The sequence below is a fragment of the Hevea brasiliensis genome, chromosome 5, assembly GCF_030052815.1.
Source record: "Hevea brasiliensis isolate MT/VB/25A 57/8 chromosome 5, ASM3005281v1, whole genome shotgun sequence".
NCBI lineage: Eukaryota > Viridiplantae > Streptophyta > Magnoliopsida > Malpighiales > Euphorbiaceae > Hevea > Hevea brasiliensis.
The window spans coordinates 107,672,275-107,698,130 of NC_079497.1; the positions used below are offsets into that span (position 1 = coordinate 107,672,275).

The 25,856-nt window shown below is 35.8% G+C and overlaps 3 protein-coding genes across 7 annotated transcripts; 1 reads left to right on the forward strand and 2 right to left on the reverse strand.

Annotated features, from left to right (window-relative positions):
• Nucleotides 1-165: 165 nt before the first annotated feature.
• Nucleotides 166-17,441, reverse strand: LOC110650510 (uncharacterized). 5 transcript variants are annotated; one of them, XM_021805509.2, is made up of 15 exons: nucleotides 17,052-17,440; nucleotides 16,324-16,458; nucleotides 16,029-16,108; nucleotides 15,833-15,916; nucleotides 12,841-12,928; nucleotides 12,518-12,678; nucleotides 10,351-12,352; nucleotides 9,332-9,642; nucleotides 8,793-9,105; nucleotides 8,546-8,701; nucleotides 8,306-8,447; nucleotides 4,854-4,930; nucleotides 2,435-2,574; nucleotides 1,519-1,627; nucleotides 166-831 (listed from the first exon to the last, which is right to left on the reverse strand). In XM_021805509.2, exons 1-15 carry the CDS (start codon nucleotides 17,217-17,219, stop codon nucleotides 637-639), a joined length of 4,161 nt encoding a protein of 1,386 aa, XP_021661201.2. In that variant the 5' UTR covers nucleotides 17,220-17,440; the 3' UTR covers nucleotides 166-636. The 5 variants fall into 5 exon arrangements, 4 of the variants coding, with proteins under 4 accessions (XP_021661201.2, XP_021661202.2, XP_058003307.1 ...); XR_002493975.2 differs by lacking the exon at nucleotides 166-831 and adding an exon at nucleotides 1,706-2,139 and having other exon boundaries at nucleotides 1,523-1,627; nucleotides 17,052-17,441; XM_021805510.2 differs by lacking the exon at nucleotides 8,546-8,701 and having other exon boundaries at nucleotides 17,052-17,441.
• A 959-nt stretch (nucleotides 17,442-18,400) lies between these two features.
• LOC110650512 (mediator of RNA polymerase II transcription subunit 7a) lies at nucleotides 18,401-21,446 on the reverse strand. The gene is made up of 5 exons (XM_021805513.2): nucleotides 21,108-21,446; nucleotides 20,942-21,011; nucleotides 20,498-20,664; nucleotides 20,322-20,395; nucleotides 18,401-18,787 (listed from the first exon to the last, which is right to left on the reverse strand). Exons 1-5 carry the CDS (start codon nucleotides 21,240-21,242, stop codon nucleotides 18,727-18,729), a joined length of 507 nt encoding a protein of 168 aa, XP_021661205.1. The 5' UTR covers nucleotides 21,243-21,446; the 3' UTR covers nucleotides 18,401-18,726.
• A 29-nt stretch (nucleotides 21,447-21,475) lies between these two features.
• Nucleotides 21,476-25,692, forward strand: LOC110650511 (uncharacterized). Its single transcript, XM_058147325.1, has 2 exons — nucleotides 21,476-23,662; nucleotides 24,482-25,692. The coding sequence occupies exons 1-2, from the start codon at nucleotides 22,739-22,741 to the stop codon at nucleotides 25,385-25,387; spliced, it is 1,830 nt and encodes a 609-aa protein (XP_058003308.1). The 5' UTR covers nucleotides 21,476-22,738; the 3' UTR covers nucleotides 25,388-25,692.
• The last annotated feature ends 164 nt before the right edge of the window (nucleotides 25,693-25,856 follow it).

Genomic DNA, 25,856 nt, shown 5'->3' on the forward strand with positions numbered 1-25,856 from the left:
TAATCCAAGTAATAATATCTGAAATAATTAAAAAAAAAAAAAAAAAAACAATTTTGACTCTCCAGTAGCAAACAGACACAAGGTTAGTTTCATCACCTCACAGAAAATGAACATAACTGCAAAGTAAGAGATTTTAGGTAACTTTTTAAAATAGGGAACATTAGATTTATGCACAAAGAATATTATGAATTGTAACGCAGGCAAGAACTTTACAAGAACCATTGTCTATATTTGTAGATCATGAACTTACAATACATAATCATATTTCCTATGGCCTTCCCACACCACAAGAAATATGAATAGCTATAATACAAAGGTTAGACATGATGGGGGGGTGTTAAACTCGCTTGAAATTAAAATAATGATTTCACACCTGTTCTACATATGAACTCCACTGATGTTTCAATGAACTCCAGATATCGAGCGACTATATGAACTTTTGGCTTCATGTCTGTATCAGTTAGCTTCAAGATAATAACAGCTTCCATCTTGCAGCCAGGTTTGAATACTAATCATGATACTTGGGTTTAAGGGTTTCATGGGGCAATTTAAAATAAAAACCCCATGAAATTTGTTGGTTTTGAAAATTTTATTGCTCCAACCACAGCAACCAAATTAGTGAGATGAAAGATCTATTTAATTGAGAGCATAATGAACCCGCTCAAGGAGTTGCACGACTTGATTAACTGGGATAGGGAGAGGAGATTTTGAACCTGTTTTAACAGTATCCAGTTGACCAAGAGGTAATGACAATATCGCCTCTTGTTGTACACTTGTTAGCTCCAAAAATTGAGCCAGCACATCACCATCAAGCATCTTAGGTGCTCCAACCTGTCGATCATAGTGTAAGAAAAAATAACAGAACATAACAGGCGCTCATGCATGGGGTCCATGACAAGGTGCTTCGTATTCTTATGAGAGATCACAGATAAGACCCTAAAGAGCAACTACACTGAAAATTACAAAAATTCCTGCTTATAATGAAAAGAACTTCATTGTTCATTGGAATTCAGAATAGAGAACCCCCCGTCAAATCGTAACATTATAACAGAAGTCTTGGAAAATGAAAAGTCTCATGACACAGACACAGCACTAGGCAATTCTTGCAAAACCAATACAGGATATGTTGGATATATATAAATATAATACAAGCTCAAACTAACATAAGAACGAGTCTAATAATCCTTAAATATTTATATTAAGATTTGTGCAAAATCAATTAAAACGTGCAAATAATTGCAATAATGAGTGTACAAATCTCATTAAAAATATTTAATCTAAAGGTTGTTAGACTCATTCTTATATAAGATCAAGCTTATAGTAGCCGCACTCTATATCTATTGCTTCACTTTTAAAATAAGTAACATATTGATAATTAAATATTTTTACTTTATCAAATAATATCACATATTTATAAAAGTCTACAAGCTATAGATAAGGATAACATATAAAAAAATACCAAAGACCAAAGAAACGACATCTTTGTGCCATCACAAACATCAAAATAAACTTCCTTACCTGGTTTTCACGGCTACGGAACTCTCTATGATCATTTCCTAAAATTGGAGCAGTCAAAGGATGAACCACAAGTCTGGCTTGGACAGCTTCTAGGAGTTCGTGTTCTTCCCTGTAATTAAAAATAATAATAATAATAATAAAGATGCATTTATTGAGAATAAAATTCAAAAAGAAAAAAAAGATTTACCAGCGCCAAATAGAGTCAATTCAGAACCCATGAGCCAGCCCCACTTCCCCAAACTCTAAGCTGTTCAATCCAAAAAGACCTCACCGGACTTTCATTTGGCCCATTACACTCTAAAAATTATTAGCTCTTAAAAGAACATGACACCAAGAGAACTACCCAACAACTCACACAGATTTGTTCCACAAAAGAAAAAACTTTGGCACTCTAAATAACTTAAGCAAAACCAAATAAAGTTTCCCCAAACTCTCCTCATAGTCCCAGTATTAAAAGAAATTACATATTGGCTTCCAGAAGAAAAAGAAAAAGAAAAAGAAAGCATTAATCTTACACTTCGCCAAATAGGGACTACCTGGCGATACTAGGCAATTTCGTAATTGTGGACTGCTTAATAACCACAAGGAGGACATTACCCATTTAGTGCTTGGTTGGCAATCCTGCCCAAGTCAACAGTTGTGTGATCCTCCAATTTAAACTATCATAAAAAAAGTAACTGAGGTGTTTTCCGATTAATAAGTTCTTTGGGATGTCCTCAAAGGAAATCTTTAAAACCATAATTCTAAAATGATCTCTTCAATGCCAATCTTTGTACGCTTAATTCAAAAAATCATTTGTGCAAGAGAGAATTGACCAACAGCACCACTTTACCATCATTGGATACCCCCAAATCCATCTACAATTTTTTTTTTTTTCAAAAAGTATCATCTTTTCCAGAAAAACATGAATTTATACCTTGTCAAAGGAATGAACACTATTATGCTTCCCAAAAGTGTACTAGCCATTATAGTGTTGTTTGAGGCATCAATATTCACACCAAAACCATCACATCCTATCAACACATCATCAGCGGGGAGTTTATATGAAAATGATCCCTGTAAAAAATATAATTGACAATCATTAACTGGGGGACTAGCCATAAAAATCAATATGTTCAATGAACAACCACCTCAGTTATACAGCCACAAAAACTGATTTTCTAAAAGGATAAATGGACATTAATCAACTACTTAGGTTCAAAAGATTCAAGGGGATAAAGCTGGGGGACTAGCCATAAAAATCAATATGTTCAATGAACAACCACCTCAGTTTTACTGCCACAAAAACTGATTTTCTGAAAGGATAAACAAACATTAATCAACTACTTAGGTTCAAAAGATGCAAGGGGATACAGGTACAGAAGATTCATAAAGACCATTGCAAATCCACATTGTGGTGGAACTATAATCAATTAAAATATTCCCTATTCAATGTTTTATTTCCTGATATTGGATGAGAGAACTCATTGAGTTTCATATGATTATATCCAATATTTCTAGAGAATCAATGTTATTATACAAGTCGTACAAGCTCATTATAAATCCACATCATGGAGGAATTATAATCAGCCAGGATCATTTTAAATCAACAAGGACTAGGATATGTGGAATTCTAGTAAAAAAGAGGCACAAAAGGCATAAAGAAAAATAGCAGGCTGAATCCACTAAAGCTAAAATCTTTCTCCATTAGTTCTCCTTACCGTTGCTACCCACTTTTTTTAGCATGGAATTTTGTGTTGACTCAAGTAGTCATTCATGTCGACAAGGATGACATTTGTCTTGTGTAAATTGTCTATGCATCAAAGTCTGCATGGAAAACTGTGGACTTGTAATTTCTTGTTGTTCAGATAACCACGATTTAATTTGGTCTTCTAAACAGTGTTGTCAAGAGGCGCCCAGGCGCTCACCTAGGTGCCCAGGCAAGGTGAAATCCAGGCACCTTGCCTGGGAAGCCTCTAGGCGAGGCGCCTACAACTAGGCACTGCCCAGGCACCTAGGCAAGGCGTCACTAGGTGCCCCCAGGCGAGAAAAAGGCAAGAATTTTTTTTTTATTTGAGAAAGAAAAAAAAATCTAACCAGATTTGTTTTCGCCTTTTGGCATCCACACGATGACTAGAGATTTAAGATTTTGAATTTGCATGACATAATGACTAAAACTGAACAATGCATCTAGAATTTTAAATTATAGTATGTTCTTTATGGTTTTTGTTTTAACATTTTGTATTATTAGAGGCATGCTTTTGATATTAAAGCTTAAAACATATAATATATTAGGAAATATGAATATGAAATTTGGCAATTTATTGATTGTGTAATATGTCAGACCTTTTTAGATCTCTACAAAAGTGAAACCAAAGGGTGCCACATCATCCATGAATCAAATGCCATCTTAAAAGTAGTAGAATCACCATAATAGAGAGAGAAAGAGAGAGGGAGAGGAGGAGGGGCGGGGGGGCACCATGTCATACATAAGTAACACTTTGTCTATTTCAGCAATCCCCATAAAATGATAGGATAAAGATTCTTGAATAAATGCATTATTCCTCATCTGCAACTAAGATAAAATATCATTCCATGAATAATGCAGATCAAATTCATGAAAACCAGCAGTTGCAACAGCTAAATATTCAGTCCTAATTATCATATGTCAACATAATCCACATAACCTATTTGACGTGCTGTTCTTTTCAAAAATTGAAATTTTCACAGCCCACTTCTCAAAAGGTTCTGAATAAATAAAATCCAGATCCACTAAATTCATCTCACTACTTCCGCAAGTCATCCTAGGCTTGCCTCTTACCTTATTTTATCTCCTACAACTTCACTACGCTCAAACCTCTACACTAATGAATCTTATTGATCAACAATACACAAGTTCAAACCATCTACTTCTACCCTCTTTAACTGCTGAATAGTTATTCAAGGTTTTTCAGACGAGAATAACTCCAAGCTGGACAAGCTTATTCCAAGCATACAGTTCTATGAACTTTCCCAAATAAAGATATAAAGAATTTATCATAATGTTCAATTAGTATCATATGATGCCAGATATGAAGCGTTAAAACGACTCTATTTTTAAGTGACACTCTTCAACTAAGTTATGAAATCCCTTCATTTTCTAGTTTCAAATGACCATGGCAAGGACCACATCCTCAAAGACTAATGAGTATGTGAACAATTGTATCTTTTTTATTTTTAATTTTCTTGGTTCTCTGGAAATAAAACAATCATATCCTTTACTTTTGAGATAATTAACCGGACTTGCACAAAATCTAGTTTTTATTACCAAATGCCTCCACACAGCAAGTGTTGGCAAAAAAAAAAAAAAGATTTACCTTCTTTATGCTCATGGCTATTTCACCCATATAATATGCACAACTCAAAGTCAAGTTGCATTCTGGACTTGCATTACCTGGAACAAAGTGCTATGAGATATGAGGAAAGCCAACAATTTTATTACTCAACTACACCAAACAGGGAAATTAAATTTAAGAAGCAAAATAAGTGTGCTTAGAACACTTCTGCATTCTTTTTCTTCTTCTTTTCATTAGTCCACTATTATTATTGCTCTTATTAATTTCCATAGTCTATAAATGGAGTAATACTAAGCCTTGTCCATACTTTAGGTTCCTCATCAACCAAATTTCATGCATAGACTGTTATTGTCCCAAAACAAATTGACAAACTACAGTTCTCACAGCCAGAGAAACCTAAAATTTTTAGCAGAATAAATATGACTTATTAATTTCCTTAATTTTCCATTTTACTATGTTTCGAAAAGCAGAAACTATGGGAAAGGAAATAGAGCGAAATGTAGGAGGAGAGTGGTAGGAAATGAAGATTTTGTATTTACCCTATAAACAAATATTTCTAGGAAAAAATAATTAAGGACAAATAAAATTTCACTTATTATATAATTACTTTCTTTTTCAGCCCTCTAAAATTTTATCCAAACAACTCAACTCAACTCAACTAAGCCTTTATCCCAAAAATTTGGGGTCGGCTATATGGATTCGCTTTTTCCACTCTGAACGATTTTGGGTTAAATCCTCAGAAATGTGTAATGCTTCTAAGTCATGCTGTACTACTCTCCTCCAAGTCAATTTAGGTCTACCCCCTTTTTTTCTTTCTATCCTCTAGCCTAATGTGCTCTATTTGTCTAACTGAAGCCTCCGTATGTCTACGCTTCACATGACCAAACCACCTCAATCTCCCTTCTCTCAACTTATCTTCAATTGGCACCACTCCTACCTTTTCTCTAATACTTTCATTACGGACTTTATCTAGTCTAGTATGGCCACTCATCCACCTTAACATTCTCATCTCTGCAACTCTTATCATAGATCGTAGGACTCTTTCAAAGGCCCAACACTCACTACCATATAGCATAGCCGGTCGTATGGCATGCGGTAAAATTTTCCTTTTAATTTATTGGGAATCTTACGATCACATAAAACTCCCGTGGCACGTCTCCACTTCAACCATCCGGCTTTAATCCTATGACTAACATCCTCCTCACATCCCCCATCTACTTGAAGGACTGAGCCTAGATATTTAAAGTGATTACTTTGGGACAGTGCCACTCCATTCAAACTAACTCCTTCCCTATCACCAGTTTGGCCTTCACTGAACTTGCAATGCATGTATTCTGTCTTCGTTCTACTTAACTTAAAGCCCTTTGACTCTAGAGTACTTCTCCAAAGTTCTAGCTTCCTATTGACTCCTTCTCGTGTCTCATCTATCAGAACAATATCATCCGCAAACATCATGCACCAAGGAATACTCTCTTGTATATGTTTCGTCAGTTCATCTAAAACTAATGTAAAAAGGTAAGGGCTTATGGCTGATCCTTGGTGTAATCCAATTGAGATCGGAAAATCTCGTGTCCCCTCCCACTGTGCGCACAATAGTAGTTGCTCCTTCATACATATCTTTCAATACTTGTATATACCTAATAGATACCCTCTTTTGTTCTAACGCATTCCATAAGACCTCTCTTGGAACACTATCATAAGCCTTCTCCAAATCAATAAAAACCATGTGTAGATCTTTCTTCCCATCTCTATATTTCTCCATCAAGCTTCTAATGAGAAAGATCGCTTCCATAGTTGAACGACCAGGCATGAAACCAAATTGATTGAGAGAGATAGAAGTATCATGACGTAGTCGATGCTCCACAACTCTCTCCCACAACTTCATAGTATGGCTCATGAGTTTAATTCCCCTATAGTTTGAGCAACTCTGTATGTCTCCCTTATTTTTAAAAATAGATACTAAAATACTCTTCCTCCATTCATCAGGCATTTTCTTTGAGTTTAGAATCTTATTAAATAATTTAGTTAACCAAGCCACTCCCATATCTCCCAAATACTTCCACACTTCAATTGGTATTTCATCGGGTCCACAGGCTTTACCTACTTTCATTCTCTTAAGTGCTTCCTTTACTTCTAAAGATCTAATCCTTCTAGTATAATTTACATTCTTTTCTATTGTTCTATAATCTATATTCACGCTATTTCCATTTTGACTATTATTAAAGAGATCATTAAAATAATTTCTCCATCTTTCTTTAATGTCCTCATCTTTCACCAACACTTTTCCTTCTTTATCCTTAATGCACCTAACTTGATTGAGATCTTGACATTTCCTTTCTCTACTCCTTGCTAATCTATAAATATCTTTCTCCCCTTCTTTAGTTCCAAGTTTCTCATATAACTTTTCAAAGGCCTGTGCTCTTGCTTGGCTAACTGCCTTTTTTACCTCTTTCTTTGCTATCTTGTACTGTTCATATGCCTCATTATTATCACATTTAGGTAATTTCTTATACCATTCCCTTTTTCTCTTCAACGCTTTTGTACTTCCTCATTCCACCACCATCTCTCTTTTGAGGGTGGTCCATGTCCTTTAGACTCCCCAAGTACTTTTCTAGCTACTTCTCTAATCTTTGATGCCATCTGTATCCACATATCATTGGCCTCCATATCTAGCTTCCATACTTCGGACTCAAGAAACTCATTTTTGAACTTCACTTGCTTTACTCCTTTGAACTCCCACCACTTTGTTCGAGCTATACTATTTCTTCTGACCTTACTTGAATTGTTCCTAAACTTGACATCCAAGACCACCAACCTATGTTGACTTGTTAAAGCTTCTCCTGGAATGACCTTGCAATCCTTGCATAGAGCTCTATTTGTCTTCCTGGTTAAGAGGAAGTCGATTTGGCTTTTATGTTGCCCACTTTTGAAAGTCACTAAATGTAACTCTCTTTTTATAAAGTAGGTATTTGCTAGTATTAGGTCGTATGCCATAGCAAAATCCAAACAAGTAAAAGGAAAATAAATTTTCCTTCCTCAACATGTTCCCTCCCTATTTTCCTTCCCTTATTTTCTCTTCCCCCCTCATATTCTTTCCAAATGGAAGGTTTAGGCCACATATATAACAGACCACGAACAATAACTGATCCTAAACTAGCATACATTTAGCATGGAATAATCCTATCTATTGTCAATGAAAGGAAGAACATAATCATTTTGGAATACATTAAGAACTCAGTTACATAAAATTACAGCAAGAAATCTGTCCCAATTATATCCTAAATTACCAGTCCTGAACTCAAAATGATGCTCCAATCACCATTTCATAAAAAAGTGTCAATATCCAATTACAGGAGACAGTAATCAATTGGATTAGACATTGGTTAGTAACAAAAAGGATACAAAAACACACACACACACATATATATATATATAACAGTTGCTTCTAAATACAGTTCAGACTTAAGACTTACGCTCTGAAAGATTTGAACACGACAAGAGAGCAATGCTTCCCTTACGATCTGAAACCACCGCTGTATCAACATCCATAAGGACACAATCAGCAACTAATCTCTGTGATGGATCACAATAAACTTGCTCCAGTTTTCTAGTATCCTAGGGAAAAAAAAAAAAAAAAAAACCAAAGTTCAGGACAATACGACAAACTTCACAATAACCTGAAATTACTGATAGAAAAACTGCTATTGACCTACCTCATGATAAGAATAAAAAAGGATACCATCACGGCAATCACCAACAGCAATTCTAGTGAAATATGCAGTTAATGATATTATTGTAAATCGTGTCCTTGCTATAGCTAACTTTCTCACTCTTTGGGGATTATCATTTGGAAAACCACATACATAAAACTGAGAAAGAACACCAATACTTTTATCAGTAATTGATGACATAAGATTCACCCCTCCATATTAAAAGCAAATAAATGATTTTGCAACTTACAGTACTACCAGCAGATGCCAAGAAGTAATGATCAAGATATGGACAGAGTGCCAGTGCCATTCCGGGCCATTTGGTTGCATATGCCAATCGTAACTGCCATACTTCAGTTTCTTCAAGTTTGACTCCATCACAGCTACCGTCTGGGCTACTGCAAAGACTACTGCTCGATAGCTGTTCCGCAGTATGACCAACAACTTCACGAAATGGTGAAGTTCGTTGAGAAGACGACCCAGCCTTTGAACAGAATGTCATCGAACCACTATCTGAATTTTGCAAGTGCTCAAGGCAGAGGACTATTAGACGACCCTTCGTACTGTTGAAGAAATGTCCAGTTAGGAAATCATGAATTCAAAATAAACTGGGAGAAATCTGGTAAAATCAATTGCACTGTCATTAAGACCCTTAGAAATTGTATAAAATGAACCATCGAGGGGAAAACCTTGAATTTTTGCAAAGATACAAGTTATGCCAGTCATTAATAAAATATATATATACATATTAAAAAGTAAAAACAAACAGGCATGAATCAGATGATACACCTTTCAGCTTCACCACTTGGCATTATAGCTGGACCAGAAGAAAGACTAGTTCCAACAACCAAAACCTGTTCATTTCCAACCCTCACCAACTCCATGGATTTTCCTGTTTCTTCAGGTTCAAGTTTAAAAGATGATACTACTGAACCACTGAGTGGATCAACACAACAAATGTCAGATGAACTTGTGTCATTGCTAAGTTCAGTTCTCATCACAAGTAACAACCTACTTTCACTATGGTATAGGACCTTCCGTGGGGTACCTCCAAGATGAAACTTCTGAACATTGAGCCTCTTACTGTGCACCATTTCAACCTGAAACATCATGAAATCAAAGATTAATCTCATAGCCATGCAGAATAATACCAACTAACCCAACATGAAGACAATATATTCAAGACCTAAAAAGAATCCCTGAGACCACCAGTTCATAATTATACTCTCATGATAGGTTAGAAAAAATAGAACATTTTAGAAACCATATTGAAATCAAATCACTGTCAAAATAGAGACGCAAACACAGTCATTTGTACATTCCTTTAATACTTATAAGGATAAATCTCACTGATGTTGCATGTAGAAATGTATATTGGCAAGATATCACATTACTTCAGAATTGAGAATTCCAACTTGGACAAGCTAATCAGCCCCAGAAAATCCACGGAAATTAGCCATTAACTAGTAAAATCCCATTTAAAAAAAGTCAGCAAAAGAATTTCATAAATAATCAGCTCTTAATTCTGATTGCGTGAATCCAGACAACAGAAATCAAACTCGCACTCTTTATTGTTCTGCATCATTCACTATCAATCAGTCGATAAACACAGAATAAGCATACACATGATGAGAACTTCATTATATAACAGTAACATTAGAATGAATCACCTTCAAGTAGTTACTTTTCATCAGCATAATACTCTAAATACTCTTCTTACGAAACACAGCCTCAACCAGCTGAAAAATAATTAGTCTTGACAAAATGAAGCTAAGCAATCAAAACAGTACACAGAAAATAACTCTTACCAAATGTAGACTGTTATCTGCAACAAATAAAATTCCCTTTGGGCATTCAGCCGAACATACAGGCGTGGCATGAGTCGATGGCTGAAATGAGATTGATGTAAACGAGAGGCTGTGGCTTGCAGTTTGCACTAACCATGGTCTATCACTGAGTGCAATCATGTCTGCATCAAGAGAATCACTCAGAGGAACGAGGAAAACAGGAGTAATGCCAATACGACGGGTGGCAATCAATTGTAGATTGACAGGAAGGTCATCCATTGTCTTGCTCATTACGTCAACAGCACATGTCTGTGGGTCAAAAGTCATTGCAGGCATATTTGATAAACCTCCACCAGCGTTTTCCATGCATAAATCAATTGGAAATCCATAACAAGGTAATTGTAATGAAGACATCGAAGGGGCAGGAGGCCACTCAAACCGAAGCAGCATTCCATTCCTCAAACCAGAAAGGACATAAGACCGATCAACCAGTACAAGCCTTACATCTTGAGGGATGCAACCACTAATAGCAGTCCCCAGAGTATTTGTTAATGAGATTGTTCCACTAGCAAGAACTTTTAGGCCCTCGTCAGGCAGAAAAGACACTACCTCCACAGAAGGCCGATGTGTGCCAATAACAAAGGTATTACCAATGTTAACTCCAACAGGAAGGGCAGGTGCATGATTATCATCCACAAAATTGCTAGAACTTAATCTTTTTCGTTCCAAATATTTTTGAGGTATCGAAATGCAGGATAGCTCATTCAGCAATCTCAAATGTTGCAATTCATACACCTCATAATGATAAGTTGAAAGTAATCTGACCCCAAGAATGTATAAAAAGCATGGATTAGAAGTAGATACAACAATCAAATCATGTCCAACGGCCCCTAAACTGATACTCATATTATCAGGAAACCAAGATGTGCAAACTGGAGAAGACAGAGGTATACCTTCAGCATGGGCAACCTTGGTGGGTAAACAAAGCTGAACAGCAGTTTGGTGAATTTGGACAAGCAAACCATCACCGACAAGTCCACATGCCAAAGTACAGACATCAGGCTGGAAACCAACTGAATCAGTCACATCAGCGAAGCTCACTCCAACTGACAGCACCCTGGTCTCTTCAACAAAAGATAGCACAAGAAAAGAATGATACAAGTCAGTTACTTTCATCCGAAGTGTCCAGGTACCGGTAATGCCTTGATAAATAGGTGCAGTCCTTAGAAGTTTTTCAACACCTATGCCACTCCTAATAATCCTTAATGACCCTTCAGGGGCCACACCACAACAGGCATACATTTGATCACGTTTTTCATCATGGTAATCCACAACTGACATATCCAAGATTGGTGCAATATTTTGAATAGGGCTTTTATGTAGTAGTTTTCCATTTTCCACTTTCAGAACAATCCCATCCCCCATCTCCACAATAGCAGCCACAAAACCACCATCAACCCACAAAAGTGACTTACATGGTATACCCTTGTACAGACAATCAGAAAGATTAACTTTGAGGCCCTCTATATCAAAAGAAATTTCAATCATAAAAAATTCTCCTGTGTCTATACAAAAGATCATCCTATGATTTTTATTAATTTCTGGTTCCCAACTCCAAGAGCACACGTATTTTGAGGTTGATTTTACATTACCGCCTTCACTATCAATACACATGGGGTCATAATCCCGAAGCTCCAGCAAAGCACATGCAGCAACATTGAACAAACCATCATCATCAACGTCATGAACCCTATATGGCTCTTCAACAAAATTCTGCTCCTCCACTACAGTGGGCAAGAAATTTAAGCTCGTCCGATAGACACAACAGGGGTTGTGAGCATCTCTTAGATCCATTAAGAGAGCATCACCAACCCTGAACAAAAATGCAAATCCATTAGAATGAGGAACTTCAAGAATATCATGCGCTATTGGTCCAGCTTCAACATAAACTGAAATAACATTTATATAATGTTCTCTAATGTTCCATCCCAATAATAGAAGCTCATTTAGGAGTGCGCCTCTCCTACAGGATACCAAAAATATAAATTAAATGTTAAAATTTTCTCAGCAGAACACTGCCAAACTGCAAATGAGGAAGAGCTTCTTCCTACTTGTCATTTGACAAGACAAGGGAAAACATCATTAGAAGTTCCCCAAACAGTAGTATACACATACTCAATTGTCATACCTATTTAGAATAATGGCTAGTACAGGATTATGCTCCTTACTTGGTTGGCTAGAATCCCTTGAAATAAAGCACATGCTCCATATGGTACCAGAGATAATTGGCCTCTGGACACTTCTGGTGAAACTCGTATGTCCCTCATTTTCAGGAGGATAAAATATTTGCTGGAATTGTGGCAAAAGAAAACATTTTCATCCATGCATATGAAATCTTCATGTTATTGCAATAAACTAATAGAATAAACTCTTCTTTTGTTGTTAAAACTTGAACTTCAAAACAATCTATTATAAAGTGAGTGCAGACAGAGAATAAAGATAGAAATCAACCTTATCAATGATATCACTGCCCCCGGATAAAGAAAGGGAGAATAGAGCCAATCGATCCACATATGCACTGGTAGCAATGAAGCAGCCACTGCAATTTGAAAGCAAGAAACTCAGGAGCACAATGAGCAAACACAAATACTCAACTCAACTAAGCCTTTATCCCAAAAATGAGGAAATGCAAAAAAAAAAAAAAAAAAAAAAATCACCTTATTCTTTTACCCAATAATTCCAATCTATGCTCTCACACAGACATGAACTTAAACAAAATGTGACAAGGAAATTTATGGAAAATTTCACGTTAATCTCTGACATATTTGTGAAAATTAGTTGATCATCATTGTGGCCATATCTGTGTAACAAAAACTTTTTACAAGATTGATTAGTAAAAAAATAATTATTGCTACAAAGACAATAATCCTTCCATTCCCATCTAATTTGCCACTCTAATGACCAATCTTGTTAACTTGGCTAATAAAAGTGGGAAAGCTAGGGTGCCACTCAGGGAAGGACCTTTATTTGGTCTATAATTCTTCATGCCATGAATACTAATTTGTGGAAAAGGAGGCCTAAAAAGACATCACCTGTGTTTGGTTCAGTATTTGGGCTACTAGTCAATGATTTAAGGCATCTAGTAGCGAAAATTTTGATGCCTATCACTTAAGATTTTGGCAAACAAGCACCAATAGCTCAAATATTGTGTTATTCATTCTCAACTGCCACGTTAAGGGTAGGGGTATAAATTGCCGCTCACGAGCTGTTCGAGGTTTAGTTCGATAAATGCTCGGCTTAATTCGGCTCATTTAGAAAATGAGTCAAGCTCGAGTTCAATTTTTACGCTCGTTTCTCAAGTTTCACAGTATTCAGCGCGTTAAGACTCGTAAGCTGGCTTGTTTAAGGCTCGTGAGTCAGCTTGAGAATAGGCTTGTTAAATAGATTCATGAACAGGCTCGTTAAATAGATTCGTGAACAAGCTCATTTGTAAAAATATTTAAAATATTTTTATTAAATATGGCTATTTATAATTTAAATTTAATTTTTACGAAAATTAAGTTTTTTTATATGAGAGCTAATTAAAATTACATAGCTTAAATTTCATACTCCTAAATTTAAAACTCACTCTATAAATAAGTCGAGCTATTTACGAACTGCTCAGAAGTCAGTTCGATAAAAAGCTCGGTTTGGCTTGGCTTGTTTAGAGCTCATTTTCTAAACAAGCCAAACTTGAACTTATGGATATTCAGCTAGAGCTTAATATGAGTTAAGCTCGAGTTCAGCTTCAATTCGAAAAAATTTTAATGAACCCAACCTGAACTCTTCAACACTCTGCTCGACTCGATTCGTTTACACCCCTAATTAAGGGTGACGCTAATGTGGAGCCTCCTACATTACCTTCTAGCATTTTTTCTTGTCAACATGTGCCAAAATTGTCATCTCTTCCTCAACAAAGAGATTCAAACTATGTTACAAGATGAGTTTGTTACTTCCTCTCAAGGTGGTTTCTGCAGATTTCTTGTCAAGTGGGTTGGTCATTCCGATTCTGATGCTAGTTGGATTACCAAAGAGGAATTTCAAACTTTGGATCTTCTCTCTTGGATTCTTACTTGCAATTCCACTCTCCGGAATTGAGTTTTATTTTTTCAACCAAGGGGGAATGATGCAACAATTAGTAGGGATTTTAGGACTAATTATTTTAGGAAGAAATATAGAAAGTACAGTTTTATTTTATTTAGGACTTTATGTGACCTATGAATTCCCAATTATTGTTGGATTTGTGGTTCCTAATCCTAATATTAGTAGGATTACAAATGCTCTATATATAGATCTAGGTTCTCTACATATTTGGTAGATTTTTGCTATGATTGACAATTGCTTTGAGCTAATAAAATTGAGAATTTGTTTACCTACCCTTTGAAAATATGTTTCTCACCAACCACCCCCCCCCCCCCAAAAAAAAAAAAAAAATCCCTATAACTCTATTGGTTCTACATCTAAGGGGCTATAACTATAAAAAGAAGCCTTTCATACACCCTTAATTACAACCTTCACCCTGTACATGCACATGGGACCACATAGATTATTCATCACACTTTCCATTTATTTAAATCTTGTTTCATTTTTTTTTATTAATTTTAATTTCGGACAATTAAAAAGGATTACTTTAAGGAAATGAACTTTAAACATAAAATTATGGAAAACAATAATTAAAAAATTAAAATTAAAAATCCTTTTTCCCCTTATTGAGAAATGAAAGATTTTGTGCATGGACGTTTATGAAGGTTTTTTTCGTTGGCTGAAAATGGAGAGGATTTAGTGGTAGAACAACAACAACAACTAAGCCTTAATCCTAAAATAGTTGGGATCGGCTTAGTGGTAGAAATGATGTCAAAATACTTTGCAACTGTGCTTTTTCTTAGTGATGTGGATGTGGACCACTGAATTAGTAGTAGTGCCCAACAATTTAAAAACCAGGTTTGTCCTTTAATTTGTCATTGGACAAGGCAGCTATCTCGGCTTCTTGGTTTCTGCTTCACGGGCTTTTAGAGGAGTTTCTTTTAGCATTATTAAAATTAACCAGAGGACATTGCTTATCAAATTGTTTCCTTAAGTGTTACTCAACATCCTTCTTTTTCTTTCTTAAAAATATTTTTTTTCCTCCTGCATGTTGCAATCTCCTTTCTTTTCTTTTCCTTAATAATAAATTATTGTAATTATTGTCTATAACCTAAAATCGTCTAAACCATTAAAACCAGTATCTTGTCACCAAAAGTAATTACCAAACATGCTCCTTTAGGGAGCAAAATTATACAATAACTACGAGCAACTACTTCTGAATAGGATACAGTATTGTGACAAGCAAAAGAGAGTATGGAATACGGTCTAGTTTCATAAGTGATCCTATTTGTGAATTCTTATTAGTCCAGAGATTAAGTTGCTAAAATAAGGCTTTTCTATACTTTGGCCAGTATAATTGATAATTTGTAAAGTAATTTACCTGGAATCAACAGCAAGCATTCTTCCTAGTTGCTGTCTTGAGTTTCCAGGATTGGAAAGTTGAACATGTGTCAAAGGAAAGAACCTTAAGAAATATTTAAAAAAAAAAAAAGGTGTCACTTACAAAGAGAATGAGCCTTCCTTAATGAGAAGTAAGAATTACGTGTGCAAGAATGACTGGATCATAGAAACAGAACCTGTGCATTTCCCTGCAAAATGTGAGAAAGGATAGCTTCCCAGAATCGGAAAGGACAGCCAAAAGGTCTTTTCCCTGCATCTACAGAAGAGAAAATGGGAAAAAAAAGTTCAGAACGACCATATAAATAACTTGCAATGGAAAATATTTACTATCAAGTACATGTTTCTTCAGATGGTACAACATGGCTTTTTGCTGCATCACTCAATATTTTTCTTTTTTCCTTAGGTTCTTGAAAATAAAAAGATTACAAACAGATGTTACAAAATAAAGTCAAACTTTAGAAACTATTGAACCTGTGGGCTTCGTGCGTGGAACTTGTCGTTCCAAGGTATGACAGCAAGATCTTTAATTGTGCCAAATACAGGTTGCTCACAAATTGACTGCACAATGCCCTCATCATCGATTATTACCAACTCTATAGATGTCTCCTGCACAATGCAATCAATGTCAGATTAAACTAATAACTCGAGGTCAAGAGAGGGAGACAAATAAGGTACAAAGAAAGAACCACAATCTACTTTCTAACCACACAAATGATACATTTATAATTGCTGATGATAAAGAATTGCTTATATAAATTTCCTTACCATACATATCTTCCATCCTGATGCAAAACATAATTTAAGGAGGAAAAAAGAGCACTATATGCCAATTAAGCAATCCGGTACAGGCCATGCTTCTAAAATCAGAATATAAGAGAACCCAGTAATCGACCCAGAAGATCAGTGAGTTAAACTAATAGTAAAATATGCTAGTAAGGAGTTCTCTATCAATCAATAAAGCATCAAACGAGCTCTCCTTCAAAATTAAATCGTTTAACCAAAGAAATAACTTTTCTTTTTCTTTTCATTTGACATGTACTAACTAAGAAACCAAACAGAAAAGTCAAGTAACTTAAGAACTAAAAAAGGCATAACAACTAACATCTAATGGCACCATAAGCACAAAAAACAATTCCAAAAACAGACAACATATTAATAGGTTGAATGGAGAGAGAGAGAGAGAGAGAGAGAGAGCTAACTTTGCCAAAAACGATGTCGTAGGAGGAAGGAGAGCGGAAGTGGCCATAGACGACCTGAAGAACAACGCTTCCTCTGAGAACGCACTTGGCCAGGTAGTATGCGCCGTTTGCTGAAGGAGACGACGATCGGGACTTGGCATTCGAGCACTCCTCCTCTGAAACCGCCATTTATGTTTCTAGCAATCCGGCTAGGAAAGGTAGGGTTTGTAGAATTGTTTGTTTCTCGAGAAAAATAGAATTTTCTAGGGATGCGGCAGGTTTTGTACTGGGAGTATTTTCACTTTCGTTGTCCCATGTGGTGAGCTTAGAGCATAACATGTGGTTCCATAAGCAGGTAGAGATCTCTATTTCGCATTCATTTACGCTATTTCCCTTCCTCCTCACTGCTCACTCCTAGAGGGATATAAGGAAAAGTTTTATTTATTTATTTAAAGGGAAATAAAATTTTAATAAAAAAAACTTGGGGAAAATTTAAAAATAAAAAATCATTTGTTTGAAAAAATTACGTATTTTTTTAATGATTGAGCACATAATATAATATATATAATATTTTAATTAAATAACAGAAAATATTTTAATAAAAATATTTTATTTTTTATAAAAAAATATTTTTTATAAAAAATAAAATCTTAATTATTAATGTTTGGTGGAAAATAATCATTTTAAAAATTGTTATTTGATTTAATTTATAAATTAATTAAATTTATTTAAAAGTAAAAAATAATAAATAAATTTATATTTAATTTAATTTATAAATTAAAAAATTAATTAAAATAAATCACAAATTATTTATTTATTTTATTAATAACTATATTTAAATCGCGACGATATAGAATGACAAGATCAAATTGATTGGACTCAATTGAAGTTTGAACTCAAAGAAATGTTAAACTCGAAGTAATTAACATAAACAAACCACCACCACCACTAACGCCGTTGATTTTTAATATTCTTGCCTCAACAAAACACACAGATCCAACAGGAACCAGAATGATTGAGGAAGACGGACAAAAGAGGAGGAGCATCTTTACATTTACCACATTGGCCTTTAGAAGATTTTCTTTGCTACGGACACAGCAGTTAATACGCAATACACAGCACCAAATAAGATTGGCAAAAGGGCAATAGAACATACAGTTAGAATCTGCTTCCTCCACAGACCACACAATTGAAAGAAATGGAACTCACAAAACTTGCTGGAACTGGAACGTCGTAATGGATGTTTTGGGCAACAAGATGTAGGGGCAATTGCAACAAATGGAGCAAAGGGTGAATTCAATTAGCATTGGAGGGAGCTTGAAAGCTTGTCTTGTTTGAGGATAAATTTCTATGGTCAAGTTGCTCAAGTATGACAAGAGGAAGGAAATATTAAAAAAATAAAAAATAACAGTACAGGAATCAGGAATAACATCTGATAATGGCACTAGGGTTCCACACAAAGATTGCTTTACAACAAGTACAGAAAAAAAAACTTCAAGATCTAACATCAAGATTTTCCTATTAAATAAAATGTAACTGCAATAATGAAACTGTCAGTGTATGAACCCACTTGAGACGCCAACTGAAACTGCAATCTACAAGTCCTGAAAGTCTCCACAAGTGCATAGCAAAACCATCTATAGCAATTACCAGCAAATGCCAATCCACTCTTAAAACTTGGCCAACAATTTATGCCCTACTGGCCATCCAAAGTTCCAAGAGCCTCCTTGAGAAGTTTCTGTGCTTCTTCTCTTCTCCTAGACAAGTGAAGGAAGCATCATTCAGAATTTAAACAATAAAATATATCACATAAGTTAGTGTTTGAATATCGTTCATCCTGCCTACAAACACAACACAAATACTTTACACAGCCTTCTGAAAGTACAAGTTGTTTTAAAGACTTAATTTTGTTTAGAAAATTTTAATTTAATTTTAAATACTTAAAATAAAAGATTTAGCTTAAAACTGAGTCGTTTTAATTTTAAAAAAAAATGTAGTTTTGATGATGTCAGAACCAAAAAACCATAAACAAGAGCTGGAATTGAGAACCAAAATACCAAGAACCGCAGAACTAAATATTTCTATTCTGGTTCAAGTTCCGGGGAGGAAAGGAAAAAAAAAAAGGAGAGAGAGAGAGAGAGAGAAACGAGGTTCAGTTCGGTTCCAGGAATTCCCAGAACCCGAACCAAACACGCCCCTAGTGAAAATACTAAAAGAAGATTCACTTGGCAATAAACTAAAGGAGGAACAAAAGATAACCAAACCAATTATTGTGTTAACCTTTTTCTCATAAATTTTAATCCATAACAGGCAAAAATTCAGGTGCACATATAGCCAGCCTACTCAATGATGATCCAACAAAATCTGGAACACACAACCAATTTACTCCAATGATTTATGCTTCACTTGCCATAGCGAATGATAACTTTGGTCAGACAATGATTCTAATGCACTAAAGCTGAAAAGCAAATGAAGGAAACTAAGCTATTCACTCAAGAGCCGCCTCCTAAATTAAACCAGCAATCCCCATAACTCCACTCTCCAAAACCAGGCTGACTTTGGAAATCCAAACTATATATGAATTTCCTTATGCTCCATGTGCAAGAATATAGAAAGTCATGCCAAAATTGTGTACAAGATTTACCAAACACATTATGCCAAATCTGTTGTAAAGAAACTACAGCAATGGTACTTTGCTCAGCCTTATGCCAACATCTCATGGTCATCATGATTACAAAAACAAGCCACCCCAAGTAGTTAATTGCTTAAAGCTTAATCATTGAGGTCTAACATTAAATACATTTTTTCCCGTTATCTAACAATTTCTCACAGGTCAACAAGTGGACTCTTACACGTGCACTGGTTCTCTCCAAGAGATGTTAAGAAACTGGTGACAGTGTGATGATGTTGAACAAGAGCCTATAAACAAGAAAAAGCTTCACATGCTGGTCATGCACTCATATTCTTGTACAAGTTTAGGCTTTGATTTTTATGCCATTACCTACAAATTTTAGTATGCAAAATGCACTATTCACAACAATCACAGAATTACTAGCGAAATCAGGATAGTTAAGTGGCCTTTCTCCAGACTAACTGCAGGATAAGAACAATATTAACAGCAAATTACAAAACCTTGAACAGTTTCACTCAGAACAAATTGTATAATCCAACTTAGAATAAAAAGAATCAAAAACTGAAACAAAATCATTTCGGTTGCTTTGAAAATAAGGAAGCCTGTTTCATTCAGAAAGTGGGCAGTTTGAACCATTTCAGTAAAATTTTTGAAGATACCTTTTAATATCTTCCACTGCTTGTTTGCGGCGTTGTATCTGAAGCTCTAGAATATGAATCAATGTTGCTCGAGCCTGGAGGAAATTGGGAAAAAAAATACACCAGTTAATGAATTTAACCCGCAAGTGTAGACCAGAAACAAAGGATGTCCAAATAACTCAGAAAAGTATTTATACTTGATGGGGTCTCAATGAATTGAGAAGGTGATGCAAATTCTTAAATATCAGGGATATGTCTTCCACTCTCCGAGCATATTGTGACGGCCTCTCAATAAGAACATCAGAAAGCTCCAAAATGTGCAACTGCAATTCTCTATTAAGTGACCTCAATTCTTTCTTGAAATCTACAAAATTTAACACCAGCTACATCCAGTGACAAAAATGTGAAAGAAAAAGAATGAAAACACTAAAACAAAGATTTACTCTAACACTAAAACAAAGATTTAATCTGACAAGGGTCGAATTATGACATGTGAGGGAGTAAAGCAAAAGGGGCATAACATATTGAAGGACCCAATTCAGCAGTATTCAGTTAGCTGTCAATAATCCTTCATCAATCAACGCCAATACTCAATACTTTCACCAAATTCCAAAATTTAAGCAAAATTAGAGTGAACATACCAACATTGGGTCCCTTGGGATAGAGCCGACGCACTCCTTGCTCTTCCAGGCTTGGAAGTACATAATCAGTCTAAAAGGAAAACAAAAAATCCAATAAACAAAACAGCAAACAACCATGGAAACACAATTTCTAGGTATGTGTATGCTTTGGAGTGAGGGATCTTACAGTGTAATTTCCACCAAAACAGATGTAGGTCCCTTCAATAGGAGAAGGAGGCTCAGGAGCGGACTTAGGGTTTTGCAAGTAATCTTTGTACAATCTGTAATACGGTGGAGGTGGTGGGTATGTAGCAGTAGCCATTACAAATTCTCCCCTTTCCGCCTTCGCCTATATAGAAGACGAGGTCGTTTGCGAGGAGTTGGTTTGGTAGAGAGGGAGAGAGAGAGAGAGGCCCGCCTCTGCAGGCTAGATATGAGAGAGAGAGAGAGAGAGAGAGAGGAGAAATAAACCGACGGCGTATTTGCGTATCGAAAACTTGACGTTTTGAGCTTGCTGCTTTGCCTGGGGCGGGTGAGGGGTGGGGGGGGGTTAAATAGTAAAATCACATACGATGGGATTTAAGAACAAGACCGTTAAAGCTGTTGACGCATAAAACAAAGCTGGTCACCTTTGAATCCTCTAATCTCTCTCTCTCTCTCTCTCTCTCTCTCTCTCTCTTCCGGCCAAAGCAAATAGATGGCAAATGAAGCCTAAACTTGTTGTTGATCTCTTCCTGATTGACTTTTGAATTTTAGGGTCCAATCAAATTGGTGGGTTTCTCATTTTTTCAGATCTCTGAATTTTTCAAGGTAATTCTTCAGGCTTTCTTTAATTATTTTCCCTTTTCCTTTTTATTTTTGTACACGCATTGAATTTCCCTTTGTGTTTTAAATAACTTTTCAATGCATCAGAAGACAGGGAAGATAGAATTGGGTTTTTTGTGCTATTGAAAGATGAGGATAGATCCAGCATTAGAACTGAAATTTTGTGGATGGATTGAAATTGGAGCATAAATGCTTTTGTTATAAATGGAAATTTCAAAGCTTCTGCTCTTTTTTTTCAATGAGGCGTAATATAGAAAACTAAATTTGGTTGATTTAATATGTAAATTACTGTTGATTAATGAAATGTTCGTTTCTCATTTTTTTAACAATCCCCTATAGAGTAATCAAGGATTTATTATGATGAGTACTGAACTGTGGGAATGATTTTGTAATGGCAACAAATAGCCTGGCATCCTATGTGAAGATGATAAAAAGAACTTCGGATATTATGTCTTTCTCAAAAAAGGAGTTTTCCCTTATCTTTAATCAAGTTATTTACACTCTGCATTTTTCAAACTGGATAGTGCTTTTCACCATTAACCTATTTATACGTTGGAGAAGTCTGAAATCAGAGAGAGTGAAGATATGATGAAAATCATCTTGCCTCTCTTAAATGCAAATGCTGACTTTTAAGGGATTAAATAGCAACTCACATGCTCTTCAAAGTGTTTTAATTCTTTTCAACGAGGAAATATAATGCAGCTCTGAATATTTTTTGGTTTGTACACTATTTAGTACTTACACAATGGGGAAGGGAAGGGGCAATGGGAAAAGCTCCCAAATACCAGTTCAACAGCGAAGGTTTGGACATTCACCGCAAATATCGGTGTAGTAAAAGTTCTGGTAGCTTGGAACAAAAGATCTTCCTATTTCCCAGTCAATATGCATTCACCTGGTGCTGACTTGTGCATGCATTTGTAGGTTTCATTTGCTTTAAGTGGAGGCCAAAAATTCACTGTTTCAAGAACAAACTTACTGTAAGTGTCTTTCAGCATGGATCTTCCCACAAACAATGTTGAACTTGTTCCAGAAAAGGAGACAATTGAAGATGGAAAAGAAGGATGCCCTGCATTCCACTGTGACCTCTATGACATAGAAATAGTTTACAAAATAACCCATGTGTTCCTCCAGGGATTAGCAGCAGCTTGTGTCGACAGCACAACAGGTGGTATATTCAGGTCCCCTGCTTCTGTGGCTGTTGATTTGAGAAAAGAAATGATTGACTATCTCACCCAGAGAAGTGAAAGTTTTGTTGCTGAATCTCTTATCTTGGAAGATGGTACAGAGGTTTCTGACCATCCTTATGATATTATTTCTGATTTTGTTGATGACTTTTCAAGTTCAAAGAGAAATTTCTTCAGTCGGGTTTCAGGATGGCTACTAAGTGAAAAGAGAGAAGACAAGATAGATGATTTCGTACAGGAGATGGAAGAAAATGGGTTTTGGCTGACAGATAGGAGAGAAGTAATTGCCCAGACTTTGGTTAAGAATGTTGACTTCAAGAACACATTTCACTGTGATAAGAAATTCAACAAAACTGAAGAGCTGGCAGAGCATGTTGTCAACTGTGACTTTAGGTCCATGAACTGCAAAAATGAGGGATGTACAGTTGTCTTTTGTGCTAGACATATGGAGAATCACGATTCAGTTTGTCCTTTCAAAATAATTCCATGTGAACAGAAGTGCTCAGATAGCATCATGAGACGTGAAATGGATCGGCATTGTATAACTGTCTGTCCAATGAAGCTTGTAAATTGTCCTTTCTATGCTATTGGCTGTCAATCCACTATACCCCGGTCTATGATTCAGCAACATTGCTCAGATGACCTCCATTTTCACTTGTTATATGCTCTTAAAAACATTCACAAGGGGGCTGCTGAGGAGGATCTAAAACACAGGGTGGATCAGATTTTGCAGGTGAGTCATAGTTTGATTGTATACATTTAAGCCACAATTGTTAATTCCACTCTATACCTACTGTAGGACTACAAGTGCTTGTAGACCAGAAAGAACCAAACACAAAAAAATTCTTACAGATTTTGGGATGCAAAAATATATATTGAATAATAGTGAGGGGCATTTACTAGGTAATGTTTGTAGGCAATTTACATTTACTGTCATCTGCTGCATCTTTTTTCTTTTTAATATTTCACTGTCTGTTTGTTGGCTCCTTGACGAGAAGGGACGAGAAGGTGAGATCTGGGATTTTGAAATCTATCATTGCACTCACAACTGCTACTTTATAGAAACCTTTTTTAATTTCTATACAAATTGTACCCTTGAAAAGGTGGCAAATATTTTACATTCACACCATCAAATTTTGATGGTAGTCTTTAATTATTGAAATTATATTCAATAGGCCATAATAGATGGCACCTTATGCTCTGCATTATTGGCTTCCTGCAAAATTTTGCATTCAATGGGATGGTGTTCTTCCACAATGTAAAATAGGAAATCAATCATCTATTAGTTGTGGGCGGATGCACTGTCCAACTTGCTGAATAAAGTCCTAAGCATATCAAAAATGGTTGTTTTTTTGTTCTATGAAATTATCACTGCTTTCTGGTGAAGTCCTAGTGTATTCGATGTTATTCACATGCCTTTTTCATAGATGGGTTCATCCTTTTTATCATTTCAATACTGGATCACTCATTCATTGTATCCTGATTATATGCTGGTAAATAAATGGATTCACAATTCCTAACCATAGGTGAAACCTTTGTTTTTCTATGACAGTCATCTTCTAGTCAGCTAAAAGCAGCTAGAGACGCAAGATCTCTAACCCTTAGAGTCAGGGATCTTGATGCAAAGCTTGGGCCATTAGAAGTTAGTACTGCCAAAAAGGTTAGTGAAGACTCCACAGAGGCTACAAATAACATTACTGACAAATCCACTGACACTGTAAACAAGGCAATTGAAGAATCATCTGAGGATGGAAATGGTGGCATTGAAAAATCAATCAACACCATAAACAAGATCAGTGAAGAGTCCAGTGAAGCTGCAAATTACATTACAGACAAATCCACTGAGGCTGCAAATAACATGACTGACAAATCTACTAGTGCTGCAAACAAGGCAATTGAAGAATCATCTGAGGATGGAAATGGTGGTGTTGAAAAATCAATCAACACCATAAACAAGATCGGTGAAGAGTCCAGTGAGGCTGCAAATTACATTACAGACAAATCCACTGAGGCTGCAAACAACATGACTGACAAATCCACTGATGCTATAAACAAGGCAATTGAAGAATCATCTGAGGCTGGAAATGGCGGTGTTGAAAAAACGACCAACATGACAAAGAAGGTTGGTGAAAAATCCACTGAGGCTGCAAATAACATTACTTACAAATCCTCTGAGGCTATAAAAAAGGAAAATGAAGAATCATCTGAGGCTGGAAATTATGTTACTGAAAAATCAACGAACACCACAAACAAGGTTGGTGAAGAGTACACTGAGGCTGCAAAAAGCATTACTGACAAATCCACTGAGACTTTAAATAAGGCAATTGAAGAATCATCTGAGGCTGGAAATGATGTTATTCAAAATTCAACCAACTCCACAAACAACGTTGGTGAAGAGGCTACTGAGACTTCAAATTTAACGTCTCATGCATCAGAGGAAGCCAAAAGCCAAATTTGAACATAAATCACCTGTATTTTCTTGGCAGAACCTACTCGTGAAATGTTGGAAATCTTATCCAGCAGGAAGCTCAATCATGCAACTTCTTAGGTGCTCAAACACTTGTTCCTACATACCACTTGTTTTTATTAATTTCTTTTCTGACAGCGAATTTTTTTTATCGGATGTCCCCAAGGGAACACAGTAAATAATTTTTTAGTCATACAATTTTATAAGATAAATGACAATACCATGTTCTTGTATTTGTCACTATGGAGCAATACGCTTTCTGACATCAATTAATATCAGGTATATTTACACCTCAATATCAGACCTGGATGATCCTAATTGTCAAATGGATAAACACATTACGGAAACTGTTAAGAGTGCGGATGCTCTGTATATAGATGGCATCAATTTTTAGTCCACCATGCAGTGTTCTTTCAGGAGGCTTAGTTTTTGTCCTTTTTAAAAGGATGCAAGCTGCTAA